Source organism: Brienomyrus brachyistius, chromosome 18 (assembly GCF_023856365.1).
Source record: "Brienomyrus brachyistius isolate T26 chromosome 18, BBRACH_0.4, whole genome shotgun sequence".
Lineage (NCBI taxonomy): Eukaryota > Metazoa > Chordata > Actinopteri > Osteoglossiformes > Mormyridae > Brienomyrus > Brienomyrus brachyistius.
In genome coordinates, this window is record NC_064550.1 from 7,086,330 (window position 1) to 7,102,492 (window position 16,163).

At 40.3% G+C, this 16,163-nt stretch overlaps 2 protein-coding genes across 3 annotated transcripts; one reads left to right on the forward strand and one right to left on the reverse strand.

The window, feature by feature from the left end:
• Positions 1 to 6,120: 6,120 nt before the first annotated feature.
• Positions 6,121 to 9,151, reverse strand: akap14 (A-kinase anchoring protein 14). Its single transcript, XM_048983417.1, has 5 exons — positions 8,798 to 9,151; positions 8,618 to 8,709; positions 7,787 to 7,966; positions 7,366 to 7,418; positions 6,121 to 7,265 (listed from the first exon to the last, which is right to left on the reverse strand). The coding sequence occupies exons 1-5, from the start codon at positions 8,895 to 8,897 to the stop codon at positions 7,184 to 7,186; spliced, it is 507 nt and encodes a 168-aa protein (XP_048839374.1). The 5' UTR covers positions 8,898 to 9,151; the 3' UTR covers positions 6,121 to 7,183.
• Positions 9,152 to 12,039: 2,888 nt separating this feature from the next.
• Positions 12,040 to 16,136, forward strand: si:dkey-251i10.2 (uncharacterized protein LOC562682 homolog). 2 transcript variants are annotated; one of them, XM_048983416.1, is made up of 5 exons: positions 12,045 to 12,469; positions 14,362 to 14,474; positions 14,574 to 14,683; positions 14,841 to 14,905; positions 15,505 to 16,136. In XM_048983416.1, the coding sequence occupies exons 1-5, from the start codon at positions 12,274 to 12,276 to the stop codon at positions 15,603 to 15,605; spliced, it is 585 nt and encodes a 194-aa protein (XP_048839373.1). In that variant the 5' UTR covers positions 12,045 to 12,273; the 3' UTR covers positions 15,606 to 16,136. The 2 variants fall into 2 exon arrangements, with proteins under 2 accessions (XP_048839372.1, XP_048839373.1); XM_048983415.1 differs by having other exon boundaries at positions 12,040 to 12,469; positions 14,362 to 14,683.
• Positions 16,137 to 16,163: the final 27 nt, after the last annotated feature.

Here is a 16,163-nt window from a genome sequence, read left to right on the forward strand (position 1 = left end):
AACCACTGCACCACCATGCCGCCCCCCTGACCTGCACAAAAACAAGAATTCCTACTATAGAATGGGCAAAAACAATGACAAGTGTTAGGTCTGAAATGCAATAGTTTTATGAAATTCAGTTTACTTTCTTTTTATATAGTGCCTTTCACAACAGAGTCACCCCAAGGTGCTTTCCATCAGTGTGTTGTGATATGTTACAACTTACAACTTAAGACAGAATAATACAGGGAAAAGGAAGGAGAGAGAATTGAAATAACGCCACCCTGCGATGCCTTTCAGAGGATTCCGGTAGGTCACCGTACGGGACTGAATCTTCAGCTCAAAGATCCCAACCAACCACTTTCCCAGGACAGGAGAAGGACCCCCACCCACCCACCCTCCCAGGGGCCCAGAGGAATGCAGGCCATTCCTTAACATCTGCATTTATGCTGAAGCAAAGAAAAGCTCAGGCGTGAGTCGCTGCTTCCCCGAGTTTTAGGGGACAATCGGCGATAAAACCGCCGCTGCTGTCTTCTCGGACCATTCAGCACTTGAGCTGTCGGATGGCAGCTTACTGGCAGGGAGGGGTTCGCTGTCTGTACCTCACAAAGAGTAAGGTCACTTTTTCTCTGAAAAACACACATCGAGGCGACATTTTAGACCAGAGAGAAACGGACAGGGCTGTGAGCGTACAAAGTGGACGTTAACATTCTACAGAGCTTCCAACCAAAAACTTTCACTTTTTTCCTGCTCCCCAGAGGGAGCAAATAACAAAAGAGAATATTAAAGAGATATGAACCATTTTAGGTTCCCCTTCGGGCATTTATTAATGGAAGAACACTGCACATATTTCTCCCTAAGGTGTTGTAGATCTGACCACTTTAAGGCAAGGAGTTGATTTTAAGATTTTTTTTACTGCTATATTTTTGCCTCCACCTTCCTCATTAAAAAGTTTTGCCTTGAAATTCTTTGCCCCGATTAGAGATTTTATTAATGTGCACATCTTTTCATCTCTGAGAAGTCACAGCATGACTTTCTGGCAAGAATCCATCGTGGATCTCCTGAGCCGGGCCAACAGTCCAGGGTTTACAGAGGCTGTTGGCTGTGGAGGCGGAGCAGGAGAGAACGAGGGGCGTAAGTGCTGACGTCTGCTCTCTGCCGAGTCCAGTTCTGTTGGAATGATTAGGGTGCAAGCGGGACTGGAGACGTCACACAGGGGTGTCTGCCCCCCCCCCCCATGCTTCATTCAACAGTCGAGACCTTGTTGCTTTTGCAGTCCCTTTCTTATAGTTACTTCAGTTTCTTACAACATGGTTTCACTCAATGGCTGTTGTTTTATTCTTCTTGTGAAGGATGACTAGTGCATAATGATAATCACCATCACACAATCACACATGGCCCGGTGAATATGCGATATACTCTTCTGTTGAGAGTCCCATACGGAAAAGTTTTCTTTAAAATAACACATGACTGCTATCAAGTCATATAAGCTCTTTAAATGTACAATTCAGATTAACTTGATGTTTCATTAGATATCTATGTACTTTATTGACGTAAAATACATATGAAATGAATGCACCATCAAACATATGTCCTACATTCATGTACATATAAGTGCTTTATTCAACTAAAAGACATATTAAATTAATGTTTTGTCAAACACATACAGTACAGGCCAAAAGTTTGGACACACATTCTAATTCAATGTGTTCTCAATGCACACTCTTGGCACACTGCATTCAATGCACACTCTTGGCATTCTCTCGATGAGCTTCAAGAGGTAGTCACCTGAAATGGTTTTCCAACAGTCTTGAAGGAGTTCCCAGAGGTGTTTAGCAAGTGTGCAAAGCAGTAATCAGAGCAAAGGGTGGCTATTTTGAAGAAACTAGAATATAAAACATGTTTTCAGTTATGTCACCTTTTTTTGTTAAGTACGTAACTCCACATGTGTTCATTCATAGTTTTGATGCCTTCAGTGAGAATCTACCAATATAAATGGTCATGAAAATAAAGACAACACATTGAATGAGAAGGTGTGTCCAAACGTTTGGCCTGTATTGTATGTTCTACCGTGATGTATAATGAATGGTCTGTCAGTATTAGTTTTTTGCATAATTCTTTGAATGAATCATGGATGGTGGTTCCACACAACTAGAGTGAGAATTTTGAAAAGGAAACATCTATTTCAGATGATGCGTTTACTTTGTGTTCTGAGTACAAAACATGAATTTTCTCAACAGAATGTGATTGACTAATTTTTATCTATAGACAATTAAGCATGAATTAGACCCTTAAAGGGGGATTCTAATTAGTAATGAACATCATATTGACAGATTATACAATAAAGCAACATTCCTCTGCTCATTAGGAGATGTGAGTAATTACTCATAACACTTAGTGTAAGCTGTACTAATCAACTTCAAGCTATTCCTGGTAGGAGGAAAATTTATCTTAGAACTTATCCTTAGAGATACCAAGCTAAAACATGCACATGGATATAATACACACTTATGTATATGAATACGCATAACCATGCAATAAAAATGCAATATATCTGTACATTGCTGGGTTACTGTTTGTGCATCATTCGTCTCAAGGTTTCTGTACCTGTTAAGACACGTTATGTAAAAAACTGGCATGCTGGAAAAAGAACTGAGCAACAAACCAGTCATCTGCATGCGCAAACCCAAACAGCAACAATCACATTTCTTGTTCCATATCGAATACCAAAGCTTCAATGATTACATAAATCATTCCTCCCTGCAAAATAGCTCGGTAATTACAAACCCCAGTCCGTAATCAAAGTCGGGATGTAATATTTTTCATATGGAGTAAAATGAATGAATTGCTGAAACCTGGCAATTTGTAGGTGGATTCCCATGTGACTCAACCATTTCCTGCATATTCAGTGGTCATTAGTAGGATCCTCTTCGTTTAGTCAATAAACAATATATGGCGAATACACATCTTTTGCAGCAGCAACATGAAAACACAATTTATGATGCACCAAACTTTATGAAACGTTTGTGACACAGCGTTTTCTCTGGTGATGTTAAAGATTCAGCTCAAGGTAATGAAGTGTGAAGCATCTAGCACCCTCTACTGGCAGCTGTTCAATACAGCTGCCAAAATACAGGGACGCTAAATTAAAGAATCTGGTTAAAGCCATTGCACACATATTTAAAATTATGTTTATCCGTAAAGTTTTCTTTTTGGTCTTTTGGTTCAGCCCTCATGTGGATCACTACAGCTGCTCCTCATCTGCTCCCTCATTGGTCCAGTATAAGAGTGCCTTCCAGTCTTCCCAAGTCCCCAGTGATGTTGCCCTATTGTTGGCTCCAGCGCTTTTCCCTTTTGCTAGCTGTGCCTCTTGTTTGACCCCATGTGGTCTACCTTCTGTTTGCTCCATTCCCAGATTCTTAATAAACCCCATATCAGTTTGTCGTCACTCCTGATCTTGCCCCCTTTGTCGTCAGAATGCGACATCATATGCATCACTTCAGATATGGTTCATTTGTATGATTTAAACTTGGTCATTTATTGGTATTTTCAGAATGAATAAGTAGTGCATAAATTTACTCATTTCTTGATTTCTATTAAGACAATAAAACTATTTGCATTTAATGCCTTGAAACATAATTTTCTGGATCAATCTTTATCTCCCATTAATTTCCAGTGTTTGTGCTCTGTGTCCCTGCGAATGTGTGTTTTGAAAGCAGAGAAGATTACATTTAGGAAAGGTAAAATATGACTGGGGCCGAAATTAGTAGCAGAATATAATAACAAACATTAAACAAATGAGCATAAAATTGATATGTTAAAATACAGAGAGAGTTTGGCTCAGCAGGTAGTTTCACACGTACAGGTTTGGGGTTTTGAATATTCTGTGTGTAGAGCTTCCATGTTATACAGATTATAGTAATAATAATAACATTCTGTGTGTGTAGAGCTTCCATGTTATACAGATTGTAGTATTAATAAGGTTTATTTATATTGCCCATTTCTCAAACTCAAGGACCTTCACAATATATGAAATCCAACACACACACCCTATTAAACATGCAATAACAATATACAAAAAAAAGGTAAAACAGACAAAAGAGACTTTATAAACTGCATCAAACACTGAAAATTCCTGAAAAATATGTTTTTAAACAGAGCTTGAATGTTGTTAGGCACTGTACGTTTCACAAACTCTGGGGCTTTGGTACTTCAACACTAAATGCCCTGCTACCCACAGAAGACAATCTAAACTTTGGATCCATGAGAAATTTTGAATCTAAGGATCTTAGTGTACGGACTGAGGTTGACGGATGTAGAAGATCAGATAGACAGCAAGGGGCAAATCCATGGAGAGCCATGTAAGTGATAAGTATTACTTTGTATTTGATTCTGAAAGTAATTGCCAAACAAAGCAAATCATGAAGTATAGGAGAAATCATGCAAACTTTTTAATGTATGCCAGCGAATGGGCAGTAGAATTCTGGAGATACTGCAATCTCTGCATTACTGTACCGATGACACCATTGATTAGCGTTTCAGTATCTGTAACACTAAGGAAAGGACGGAGGCAAGCGATGTTCCTAAGATGGAAGAAAGCAGTTTGGACTTGAGAGCTAATATGGGGATGAAAGCTAAGTTATTGATCAAAATTTGTGCCAAGATTACGTACTGCAGCTGAAGATCCAATGAGAACTCTATTCAGATCAATTCTCATGTATGACAAACTAGAAATAAGAGAAGGTGAGCCAACAAGAAGGATTTCAGTTTTGTGTCAAAGAAGTTGTAAAAAAACTGGAGGTCATTCAGTGCTTGATTTCACAAAAGTAGTTAATTAACGAGGCAGGAGGCATAGGTGTGATAGTATCGACACTTACATATAATTGTGTGTCATTGGCATAGCAATGGACATTAAGACCATGACAACAAATGACAGTATCTAACTGAAGCATACAAATAAATAGAATGGGTCCTAACACTGATGCCTGAGGAACACCCTGCATAAGAAGGACCGTGGTAAATCTGTGTGCCTTGATCGACACATAATATTGACAGTCTCTGAGGTAGGATGAAAGCAGGAAGAAGCAGGACCAGGAATATCAATATCCGAAAGGCGAGAGGGGAGGACTTTGTGATTGACAGTATCAAATGCACAGCTGAGATCAAGAAGTAAGAGGATGCTGGTCACTCCAGAATCTGTAGTCATGAGGAGATCATTGACACCCCTAAGGAGTGCGGTTTCAGTACAGTGAAGGGCTCTGAAGCCTGATTGAAATGGCCCGTAGAGATTAAAGGCATTCAAGTGATCTTTGAGTTTAGCAACAACATTCTTTTCCAATATCTTCACCATAAATGGAAGATTAGAAATGGTTCTATAAGAATTTAACTGAGTTGGGTCTGTCCCAGGTTTTGTGAGAACATGAGCGGTAGCAGCAGTTTTCAATATAGAAGGAACAATGCTAGTAGCAAAGCTACAGATTACAAAATGCCAGGACCTTGCTTTGTGCTGGGAGTAATTAAGGCAGAACTCAATCAGTTTCTGATCAGAAATACATGTATCAGAACTGGACACAGAAATATTCTGAATACCAGATGAACAGATGATATATAGAATATAGAAAATGGAAACATTCCAATGTAGAACATACTGTAGATCACGAGCAAGCAAACAATTAGAATATACATGAATGTTGAAATCGCTGATTATTCAGGCAAACCAGCATTTCTAAACTGCCCACAGTGAATATATTTGTGTCAGCGCTATGACAGGCTGGCTTCCCACCTGGGACCTTGTGCCTTGTGCCCTGTGCAGCCTGGGATATGCTACAGCCACTGCTACCAGCCTTTATTACGTAAGTAGTCAGGCGATGGATGAATGAAGAGGGAAATTCTTTTTGTTAATCTGGCTACATTTGCACAAGTCCTGAATGCATTCACTTATTTTAAACCCAAAACATAAATAAATGAAACCCAAAAGCATTAGAAGAATGGTTGCTGTGCAACTCCCTTAACCTTCAAGAAAAACCATATTTACAAGGAAACGCAGGGCTCTTTTATAGTGAACCAAGAGTAACGCAGGAATGGAAAGAAATGGCCCACTCATCGTCCATGCAATTATCTGCAGTAAAACTCAACTAAGGATAAGGAATACAAGATTTTATTTAATTTAAACAAAAACCACATACAGTAAAAAATATATAATTTTTAAGTTAATTAGACTCAAGGATAAAACAAAAATAGCTACTCCATTGAGAAAGAGTGCTAGTAACAATAGCACTGTAAGTCCTACATTCTGCTGTCAAGGTCGGTGTCCGAATGACCCTGTCCAATGTGTCTTGTACCCTTTCGGCCAACAGATGTCGCTGGTCATCCTGCTTCCCCTCTATCTGTCCCTAGTGTGTCTACTGGCTCCCAGGACTGCTTTGTAGCTCAATGGCTGGAGTGGGTGGCTCAGAGGCTGAAATTCTCTACTCATGAGTTTGAGGCAGTTAATTTGGTTTCATTTTCTTCTTTTGAGTTTATATTGTTTATCTCTGTCTCAGCTTTGTGTTTTTCTCCATGGTCTATCTGGCCTGTGCCTGGATTAATGATATTTTGCTTGCACTTGTGTTCCAAGTCGCTCCTACTATCATTACCCCTCTGTGTTTGTTGATGTTTCCAGTGCTCGCTACTTGTACGCCTTTCCACCTGTTTCCTGTTGCCCTTAGTTGTAATAGTTGACACCTGCCCCTTGTTAGCCATTGTTATCTGAGTGTATTTAAGTGCCCGCCTTTGTCCTGTTCCTCACTCAATCATTGTAGATGTTATTGTGTGTCTGTCCCCCAATCCCACTCCAGTTCCCTGATTAGTGTTCATTTTCATTGTGATTAATTTACTTAGTTTCTTGTATTACCTGTTTTGGTTACGATCCCCAATCGGCCCTTTATTTTCTGGTTTCCATTTTTGAATTTAATGAAGCCTTTTCTTTATGGTGATCCGCTCCATGGATCGTCCTTCTTTCCGTCACCATGCCCTGCTGTAACACGTTTTATAATGTAAATCCATTTAGAATTTCGCTACATTTTTGACTCTGTAACTGCAGTAGTGACTTTACTTCTGCATTATTTAAGAGTGTCACTATTATGGTGGTAAAATATATATTCCTGATTGCTGTGGAGCCTTCAGAGTTTAACGTGTCATTTATGATTGCCATATAAGACTGCTTTTAGAAACTAACTGTATGGTAGAGTAGCTTGCTTTCTATTACATCTTTCAGCCATTTTTCACGGAAGCGTGTTTTTCCAGGTCTGAAACATAGAAGGAGAGGTCAACGATCACGTGTTTCTCCTTAAGAGGATCATTCGCACAGTATGTGAATTGTGATTGTAAATAACGTTTAATATCCACCTGTGTCTAAGACGATTGGATTCCACAAGATAGTACACCTCCACAGGGAGACTCTGTACAAGACACAAAGCCATAAGAACCACATTTTACTGGTATTTCTCCATTTTCTATTCACATTCCTTTAAAGTCATTGCCTTCTATTAATATCAGACATCTCAGAGAAATGTAAGGTTGTTTCACCTTTAGTTACAGAACCTCCAGTTTAAAAACAATATTATTTCTTCTCTAAGTTATACAAAATGTATATTAAATGGGGTTTAGTATTTTATAGCTGCTTTACAGTTTGCAGTATTAAGTACCGATGATGTTCATTTAGTTGGAAACTAGGGGGAAAAAGTGAAGAAAATATCCATCCAAAATAGGCTCATACTTGTCATAACAAATATCCACGGAACAGAGCGTATTAGAGTAAGAAGCCCACCTGCGGTTTCACTTTGGAGATCTCGATGACAAAGTAGACACACACAGTAGCTTTGGGGATTGGCGTACACCAAGTAGGGATGCTCCAGCGGATTCGATAGTGATACTCTTTGTGAGATTCGATATCCTTCAGCTCCTGAAACTCTATACTGCACAACCAACTGGCATGCAGTTCCCATGTCTGGAAAAAAACAACATAAAATAAACTGTGGATGGTTAACATCAACTGGAATTATGATTCTACTTCCTAAATCTAGTTCCAGTGAAAGCAAGGTAGAGTGATGATTGAGAAATGAAATTTAGCAGCTAAATTCTACTGGCCCCAGTCCCAGGAGAGCTCTTGTCAAGGTGCTATTGAAGTATAGCATCAATTTTTATGAACAGGGAAATATTGATGATGTGTAATCCATGTGAACTAAAATCGCATGTTAAAATATCATTCAGTATTAGCATAAGGTGAATCCGTGCCTGGTACTAAGTAGCTGTAATATACACTCAGTGGTCACTCTATTAAATAGGTAGGATTCCATGTTGTCACCAGACTCAATTTAAAATTCAAGGCTTCCGACCACCATTGTAGTGAGCTGTCATTTTTGTGCTCGTGCACTTCCTGTTATCATTACTGAGCCCCGTCAATCTCCTCCTAATTCATGAACAAGCTGTTTCCTGTAACTTAACTGCCACCAACTGGATGCGTTAATCTCACCAATCTCCGTAAACTCCAGATGCATTAATCAAATATCTCAGGCAGGTGGCTATTTCTGAGATAAAGAACCACCACATTCAGCTCTAACAATCATTTGAACATCATCAAATCATCAACATGACTTACACCAATGTATTCTTTTATCTGCTCTTTGCCAATCTCGATTGTAAAGTCCTCACATGTGGTCCAGTTGATATTCTTAATTTCATAAATGGACTCTGGGTGAAAAGCAGACTGTCAGCATGTTTACGGACGCCAGCAGATCATACAGTTCAGCGCGCATGCATACGCAGCCAGCCTACGTACCTTTTCCTGCGTGTTCCGACTCGGTTAATGAACTCGCGTTATCAATAATGTATCTCACGTTTTCAGAAGCGTCGACACGTTTTAGGGAATTGTTTTCCATTTCGTCTAAATTTAAACTGTGGTTTTAACGGGAAATACGTCCTTAACCGAGATCTTTCTTGGTAGTTATTCAAAGGCAATATTAACGCGCTAGCTCCAGTGTAAGTATGCGATATGAACAAAGATTTTAAAAGAGTTTCGAATTGATTTAAAAAAAGAAATGTTATGGTGCCCCTAGTTTGCTAACTGATCTTGTTTGATGATTTGTGTACAGCGGTTTCCTAGGCTACCATTCTGCATGGTCGGCTGGGGAGGTCAGTGCCGGTAAATGCACGCGACCCAAGACCCACACCGCTGTGATTAGCACGCTGGTACCGTGGGGCGACCTCAATTTGTATTTAGGAGCAAGAATACACCTGTCCAGCATGTCTCGCATCCGGATGTGTATATATTTTGTAAAATAAAGTAAACATTGAATCTGTTATATTACTCAGAAGCTGTTTAAAATTCATCTGTTTTATTAATCTGATATCTTGAATTCTGTTGTAACTAGTTATAATTAAAATTGAATTATAACTGCTAACAGTTGAATTCCTGATATCAGAAACAGGATTTTCAACCATTTCAAATTTTATTTCTTTATATGAACAATTAGCACTGTGACTAGTTAAAATTTAATTCCTGATATCAGATATTTATATTTTAACTAGCTAAAACTGAATTTCTGATATCGATGATATGCTTTTTATTTAATTAAAGTTTAAATTCTGATACACGTTATAACTAGGCATCTCTACCCCAGGTAAATTCAAACTGAGTATATGTTTGTCATAAAACAATAAAATTTTCCAGTTTTAACATTTGATATGTTGTCTTTCTTCTATTTTCAATTAAAATATAAGATTTTATTAACATCTTACATGGCAGGCATCACTGTATGAAGGCACAGCAACGCTTTACCCAATGTAACGCTCTACCCAATGTTCCTTATCATTTGATTAATAACTTGACCAAAAAAAATGTAATTTTGTCAGAATGCTTCATTGACAGCTTCATAACAAAGTTCTGGTGACCAAAAACAGGAAGTTACAGAAGCTTGTTAAGAAGAACCTACTTTTGGGGTTTTTTAGAACTTAATTCTGCCCATAGTCTAAAGATTTGCTTCCTGCTGTGTTTCAGATCGTCGCTGTTCGTCACTAACAATGTTGCTGGATGTCGCTAGGAAGAGAAAATACCGAGATGCAGTATTGTGGAGCTCAGCTGGAGATTCTGCAGAACACCACTGACAGCCTTAGCTTTGCAGAACATTACAATTAATCACTTCGATCTTTTAAATGTAACCCTATATATCCTGACTTTGAGAAATAGAGCTGTTGTAGGAGCAGAAGCACTATGCTGAAGATGATTCTGTAACTAGAATGATTGTTGTATACTAAGAGTCAAATGCATTTTCATTTTTTGATTCTGTCTCCAGAGGCACTGTAAAGGGGGGGTAAACGATGACGATTCTCGGGGCCCATGACTGAGAGGGGGCCCAGAGAAGCCCCCAATAAACTGTGTTGGGGGCCCTGTCAAGATTCTTTTCATGGGGCCCAAAATCCTTAGCAGCGCCCCTGCCTGTCTCCATCTCTACCCTAATTCTAGTTCTAGAATCAGACTACATTAGTCACAGAAGCGTTTTTAACTACAGAAACGGAATGCGGCAAAACTCTGCCAGAACCCTACTTCGTTATATCGAATGTATATTAGTAAAAGGTAATTAAGTATTTATGCATCATCAAAAGTGATTACTGATATCTTGTTGATCAGCCAGAAGAACACAGCTTTGGTTCCCTTATCCATTGTTTCCTAACCCGGACCTTAGTGATCTCCAGTCCACGTTTTTCCTCCCACCAAGCTCCCAGCCAATCAAGAACACCGAATACCTGATCCAGGAGTTCTGGGACGTGGGAAGGAGCAAAAAAGTGGACTGTCTGGGGGTCCCTGAGGACCGGGCTGGGAAACACTGCCCTAATCTATCCCAATCTGCAAGCACCCCAGTTGTTTTTATGCATTTGTTAAATTTCACCACCAGCTCACTTAATTAATTAACCTAATTGATAAATTTTATGAGGTTTTGATTAGCCAAACCAAGTGTGCTAGTGGTCAATTCCATGAAATATATGGTGTGACACGACACCACTGCCCCCCCACCCCCCGCAGGGGACCGTGGTTTACTCACTGCTGGCCTCAACAAGGGGGCATGGCTGGTGAGGGATATCACCATGGATGGAGGTGGGGACAGCCTCCCTGGCCAGATTACAGCCTAAAGGGGATGCAGCAGGTGGGGAATTAGGACCCCAGTTAGGGGGTGTGACAGCCTCCTTATTTTTGGTTTGGAAGGTTCAACAAGCAAATACACATGTGATGGGGAGGCAGGACTTAAAAAATTAGGAACATGATTGGACTAGTTCGTGTTGGGGCCCAGATGTGATGGGCTTTCATGAGGCCCAAACTGTGCGGCAGCACCCCTGGATATGTCACACACTACTAGTCACTGGCCAGCTAGTGTATATAGTATTCCTATTATGTGTTAGTCACTGACTGGATAACTGCACAATGCGTCATTGTACATGACGCGAATTACAATGCTATAGTGTTACAGTTATTTTCTCATTCACTGAGCAGAGGCTGACTACAGGAAACAATTGATGACCAAATACTTAAATTATTGAATAAAATTAATAATTGTTAATTTAAATGTAACTTTTCATATTTGAACCAAAGGTGCAGATGCATTTATTTGCTGTTGGTAACAAACTCCACGCAAACAGAACATGGGAACATGGTTACAGAATAAGAAAATGATTTGTCCTTATTGACTAGGCTTTTCTAAATCATGGATGGATGGTTCGCTTTTTTCTATTGATCTATGAGATATATTTTCTTGAACAACAAAAAATACTTAAACATTTGAAATTCCACTATTCTAATTATCATAATAATGGAATTTTAAACTATTTATGCTGATACTTCTCTGGTTAAAGTGTGTAAACACTATTCGCAGCTGGAAATAAAAATTCTCTGACCTCCTCGGTGGAAAGTGCATCATCACTAACGCAACTGAGACGATTTTCTCATTATTCATGAAATGCTTGGGTAATGTCAAGGTGATCATTACTGTCAAATTAAACAGGAAACGGTCAGAGTGTCCGAGCACAGCCCAAAGGAGGCGGGACCTTTGGCAGTGGCAGAGGAAAATGGAGGGGTTATTTGGGAAGAGAAGATAATGAGTTTTTTGTGCCTCAGTGACTCAGCAAAAGTTGTAACGGAAAACCAGCTGCCTGACTGGCCGTATATGTCACCTGGTCCACCTGCGCCAACACTAGAGCGCGATCCGCTGTGCTCACAGGTCTGTGTGAGTGCGATCTGCTACAGACGCCGCTGCGGAAAAGGTCATGCCAGGAACCGTACTGCTCGCTGCCTTCCTCCTTCAGCTTCCTCCACTCGCATCGAGCTACCCCACGGGTGCTCCGGCATCTGCCTGTGCGGACATGATTCCTCGCCACGGCGGGGTGCAAGCCCAGCCCGTCCCGGCCCCCTACACCATATACATCAGCAACCACACCTTTCGCGTCGACGAGCCGGTCACAGGTAGGAAACGCCACCCTTACCAGGCGCCCCAAAAATCAGCCAATTTCATCCAAATGCCGCTTTGGATTGCAGGGGCGACTGGGTCTTTTAGGTTCCGTGTGACACGTCTAGAGTAATATACCGAATATCTGTAAAATTGCTGCTGTTTTTCGGGGTTGCAAGATTTCAAGTTTACTGATATTGTGCACTAGACAGAGAAATGACAAAGAGAAGAACAGGCAAGAAGTTATGCTAGGAATTTCCAAATCTAAAGGTATTCACACCTATTGAATACTCAGTGGAGCACCAATTCAAAGGTATTCACACCTATTGAATACTCAATGGAGCATCAGTTCAAAGATATTCAACAACTTTTGAATACCCAAGAGGCCTATATGATAAATATAATGAGTGAAAAGTGAGTAATGCCTTTTAGGAGTCTTTACTTGACTTTTTTTGCTTAAGCTCGTGCAGGCGTTCTTCAGGGACAGAAAACATGAGGGTTTCCAAAGGAGGACACACCTTCCCACCACTGGGTTCTGTTTCTGAATCTTTTTGTCAGAGGTCATGTGTATATATGCTAGGGCTGTATTTAGCCTGATGGTCACAGAAAATCCTTAATCTGAAGGCTATGAATGAGGAATCGGTCTCCAAATGATCACAGTTCATTTCTTAACTCGTTCAACAACAATCAATGACAAAGAACGTTGCAATATCATGCAACAAAAGGGTTTTGTAGTCTGTATATCCAGTATAGAAATGTATTTATTCCAGACAGAAATCTCAAAATGAAGGAAGCAATACATTCCGCGCCAATCAGTGCTGTGTGGATCATGTAAGGCAGCTCCGACATAAAACGCCTTTCGCTTCACTGTATCCACTATATCCATCATGGAATAAAACAAAGAGTGAATGTTTAGGAGCAAAAAAAATCTAGACGAAAAGCCTGGAACACACCAAGCCAATTTCGATTATCAGGAGCCGTGGAAAGCTGCTGGACTGTCAGTGAGAGTCGGTCACTGCCAGTCGTGCTGGTGTGTCTGGCACCATCAAACACGATTGGTCCCCGTTGGTGCTGATTTGGCCTATGAAGCATACTGATACTGAATCAGCGTCAAAACTGAGCTCTCTGATTAGCTCTCTCTCAGCTCTCTGATTAGCTCTCTCTCAGCTCTCTGTGCTTCCAGCAGAAATATTCACAATCGATGAGAGGGGAAGGGAGCTGATTGTTGGCCGGCTTTCGCTAGATTGTTCCCATCAGCTTGGGGGGTGGGGGATACCCAACTTAAAATGTGTCTGCCAAATGGTTCTAGAAGCAGAAACCAGACAACCCTTGAAAGTACACTTAATATCTGGAAAGATCGTTATATTAAGGTATTAGACTTGAGTAAAATAAAGCAAAAAATTGCATATGACGATATTTTTTATCCTTTAAGCCATCTGGCATTTTTAAAAACAAAATTAAAGAAGTAACAATGTCCCTCCCCCTTCAGCGTCTCTTCGAGGCACAAACTAAATGTTTTAACTTTAGCTGTGAATTCTGGGAAATGACACCCCTGCAGCTCCCGTGTTGTTTACAGCCAAGTAGGATTGACACAAGCCTCCAATAAAATTTTTTCTCATACTGTCATACACATAATCTGATGGATTAGAACCCCAACCAGTGTGTACACTGTGCCCTGCATTTCCTACAATAGGTTTGCCACCATTGGATGGGAGGTATGGAAAATAAATGGATGGATGGATGGATGGATGGATGGATGCACAACATTAAATTTTTAAAAGCTATCAGTATACAAAGAATTACACATAAATGGGAAACAAATTAATATAAGAAACGATAGCTTTCCCGACGTGGATGTGGCTCCGGCCGCCCTCTCAGAAAATGCTTTTCCCTTTTGATTCCATTTCAGTGACCATCAAGGGACCCAACTACACGGGGCTGCTGTTACGGGCTCAGAGTGGCAGCCGTGCCGAAGCCTTGGGGACCTGGCAGCCGCCCCCGGCTAATACCAAATATCTACACGCAAGTAGACCTTTGCCAAATAATCGGTCTAGGCCGAACGGGGCCCGATACTCTAATACTAGCAGTTTAATCACGGCACCAATTTCACGTGTTTTGCAGTGTTCAGGTAACGCTCACGGAGCCATCACCCACTCCAACATCGACATCAAAGACAACAACACCTTGTACACCTGGATTCCTCCCAGAGGAGTGGACCACATCCACTTTGTGTAAGGAGACAGTCAGCCAGGATTGATCCAATAACGTTTATATCCTTGCAAAAACTTGGGTTCAGAAAATTTGCAATAATGCCATCATGGGTGGATGTGCTTTGGGGTGATTTTATTTCAGCCAGAACTAACTGCCTTCTGTGTTGATGCTTTTCAGAGCCACAGTGGCTCAGGAAAAGACAGTTTTCTGGGTGAACATAAAGTCAGAATCACTGACCAGAGGTGAGTTAAAGTCAAAAAAATTTTTTAAATGCACACAAATCGGGAGCAGCACTGTGCCTGGATCGCAGGTTTCATTCCTCTGTGTGTGTGTGTGTGTGTGTTTGTGTGTGTTTGTGTGTGTGTGTGTGTGTTTGTGTGTGTGTGTTTGTGTGTGTGTGTGTGTGTGTGTGTGTGTGTGTGTGTGTGTGTGTGTGTGTGTGTGTGTGTGGGCCTCGCAGTGGACTAGCTCCACACCCCGATTGTACCCTAATTCACGCCCGGTTATTTCTAAAATAGTCCGCTGGCTCACTGCATCTCTGTATGCACTTATGAAATGGTGGATGTGTAAATCAATATCAAGATCTGGCAAAATAAGGAACAGGAAAGGCTTCATTTATTTGTTTGTTATTTTATTTTTCTGCTTGTATTCCATGAAAATGTAGCACAAATCATTATTTTAATTTGAAGGAGACTGACACTAAATATTCCTTAGATTAATATTTTATTGTATAAAATATATATGAAGTGTTCAAAGCAATTAACAGAGTGGTGAAGCAATATTATGAAATCCGCAGTGGCTGAAGTTGTTCAAGACTAAATGTTTCTTTCATGTGTAACAGAAGCCACGGGCCTTCCTGACGGAAGCCCCCCGCTACAGCACTGGGGGGTCCTATGCATCCTCCTGCCCATACTCCTGTTAACTCTGCTGAGCTACAGCTAACTGCTCAAGCTCAGGGATACCAAGGCTGGACCTCAGCACTCCGACTGAAAAGAAACTTTCTTTCTGCAATTCTGTGGACACACTGTAGGACAACAAAGCAGCCATTGTTACATAGAAGCATTTTGCTTTGTTGAAATTATTCATCTTTTAGCATTATTCTGCGGATGTTTCTCAGCTTGTACTGTATATAAATACATTTGTTAACTTAGCAGTTTATAACAATTGAAATGGTTAATTATCTTACGTAATATAAATCTAGATCTGGAATAAAAAAATGTAAAATATGGAAATATTGCAGATGTTTCTTTTTATTATTTTCAGATTTGGCTATTAGTCTATAGCGTCGCTTAGGTTTGGAAACTTTGCTGTTGGAGGGTCTCATCTTCTGTGTACGGATGAAAAGAGAGATTCTACCAGAAGAGGCCGGTGGCTAAGAAATTGAGAAAATAAGAAAATAGCACATTTTCCAATATTTCAAGAGTGATTTTGTTCCAAAGTAGAGAAAAAACATGGGTCTGAATGACAATTAAATTTTAGTGACAAGATATTTCAAAGTTA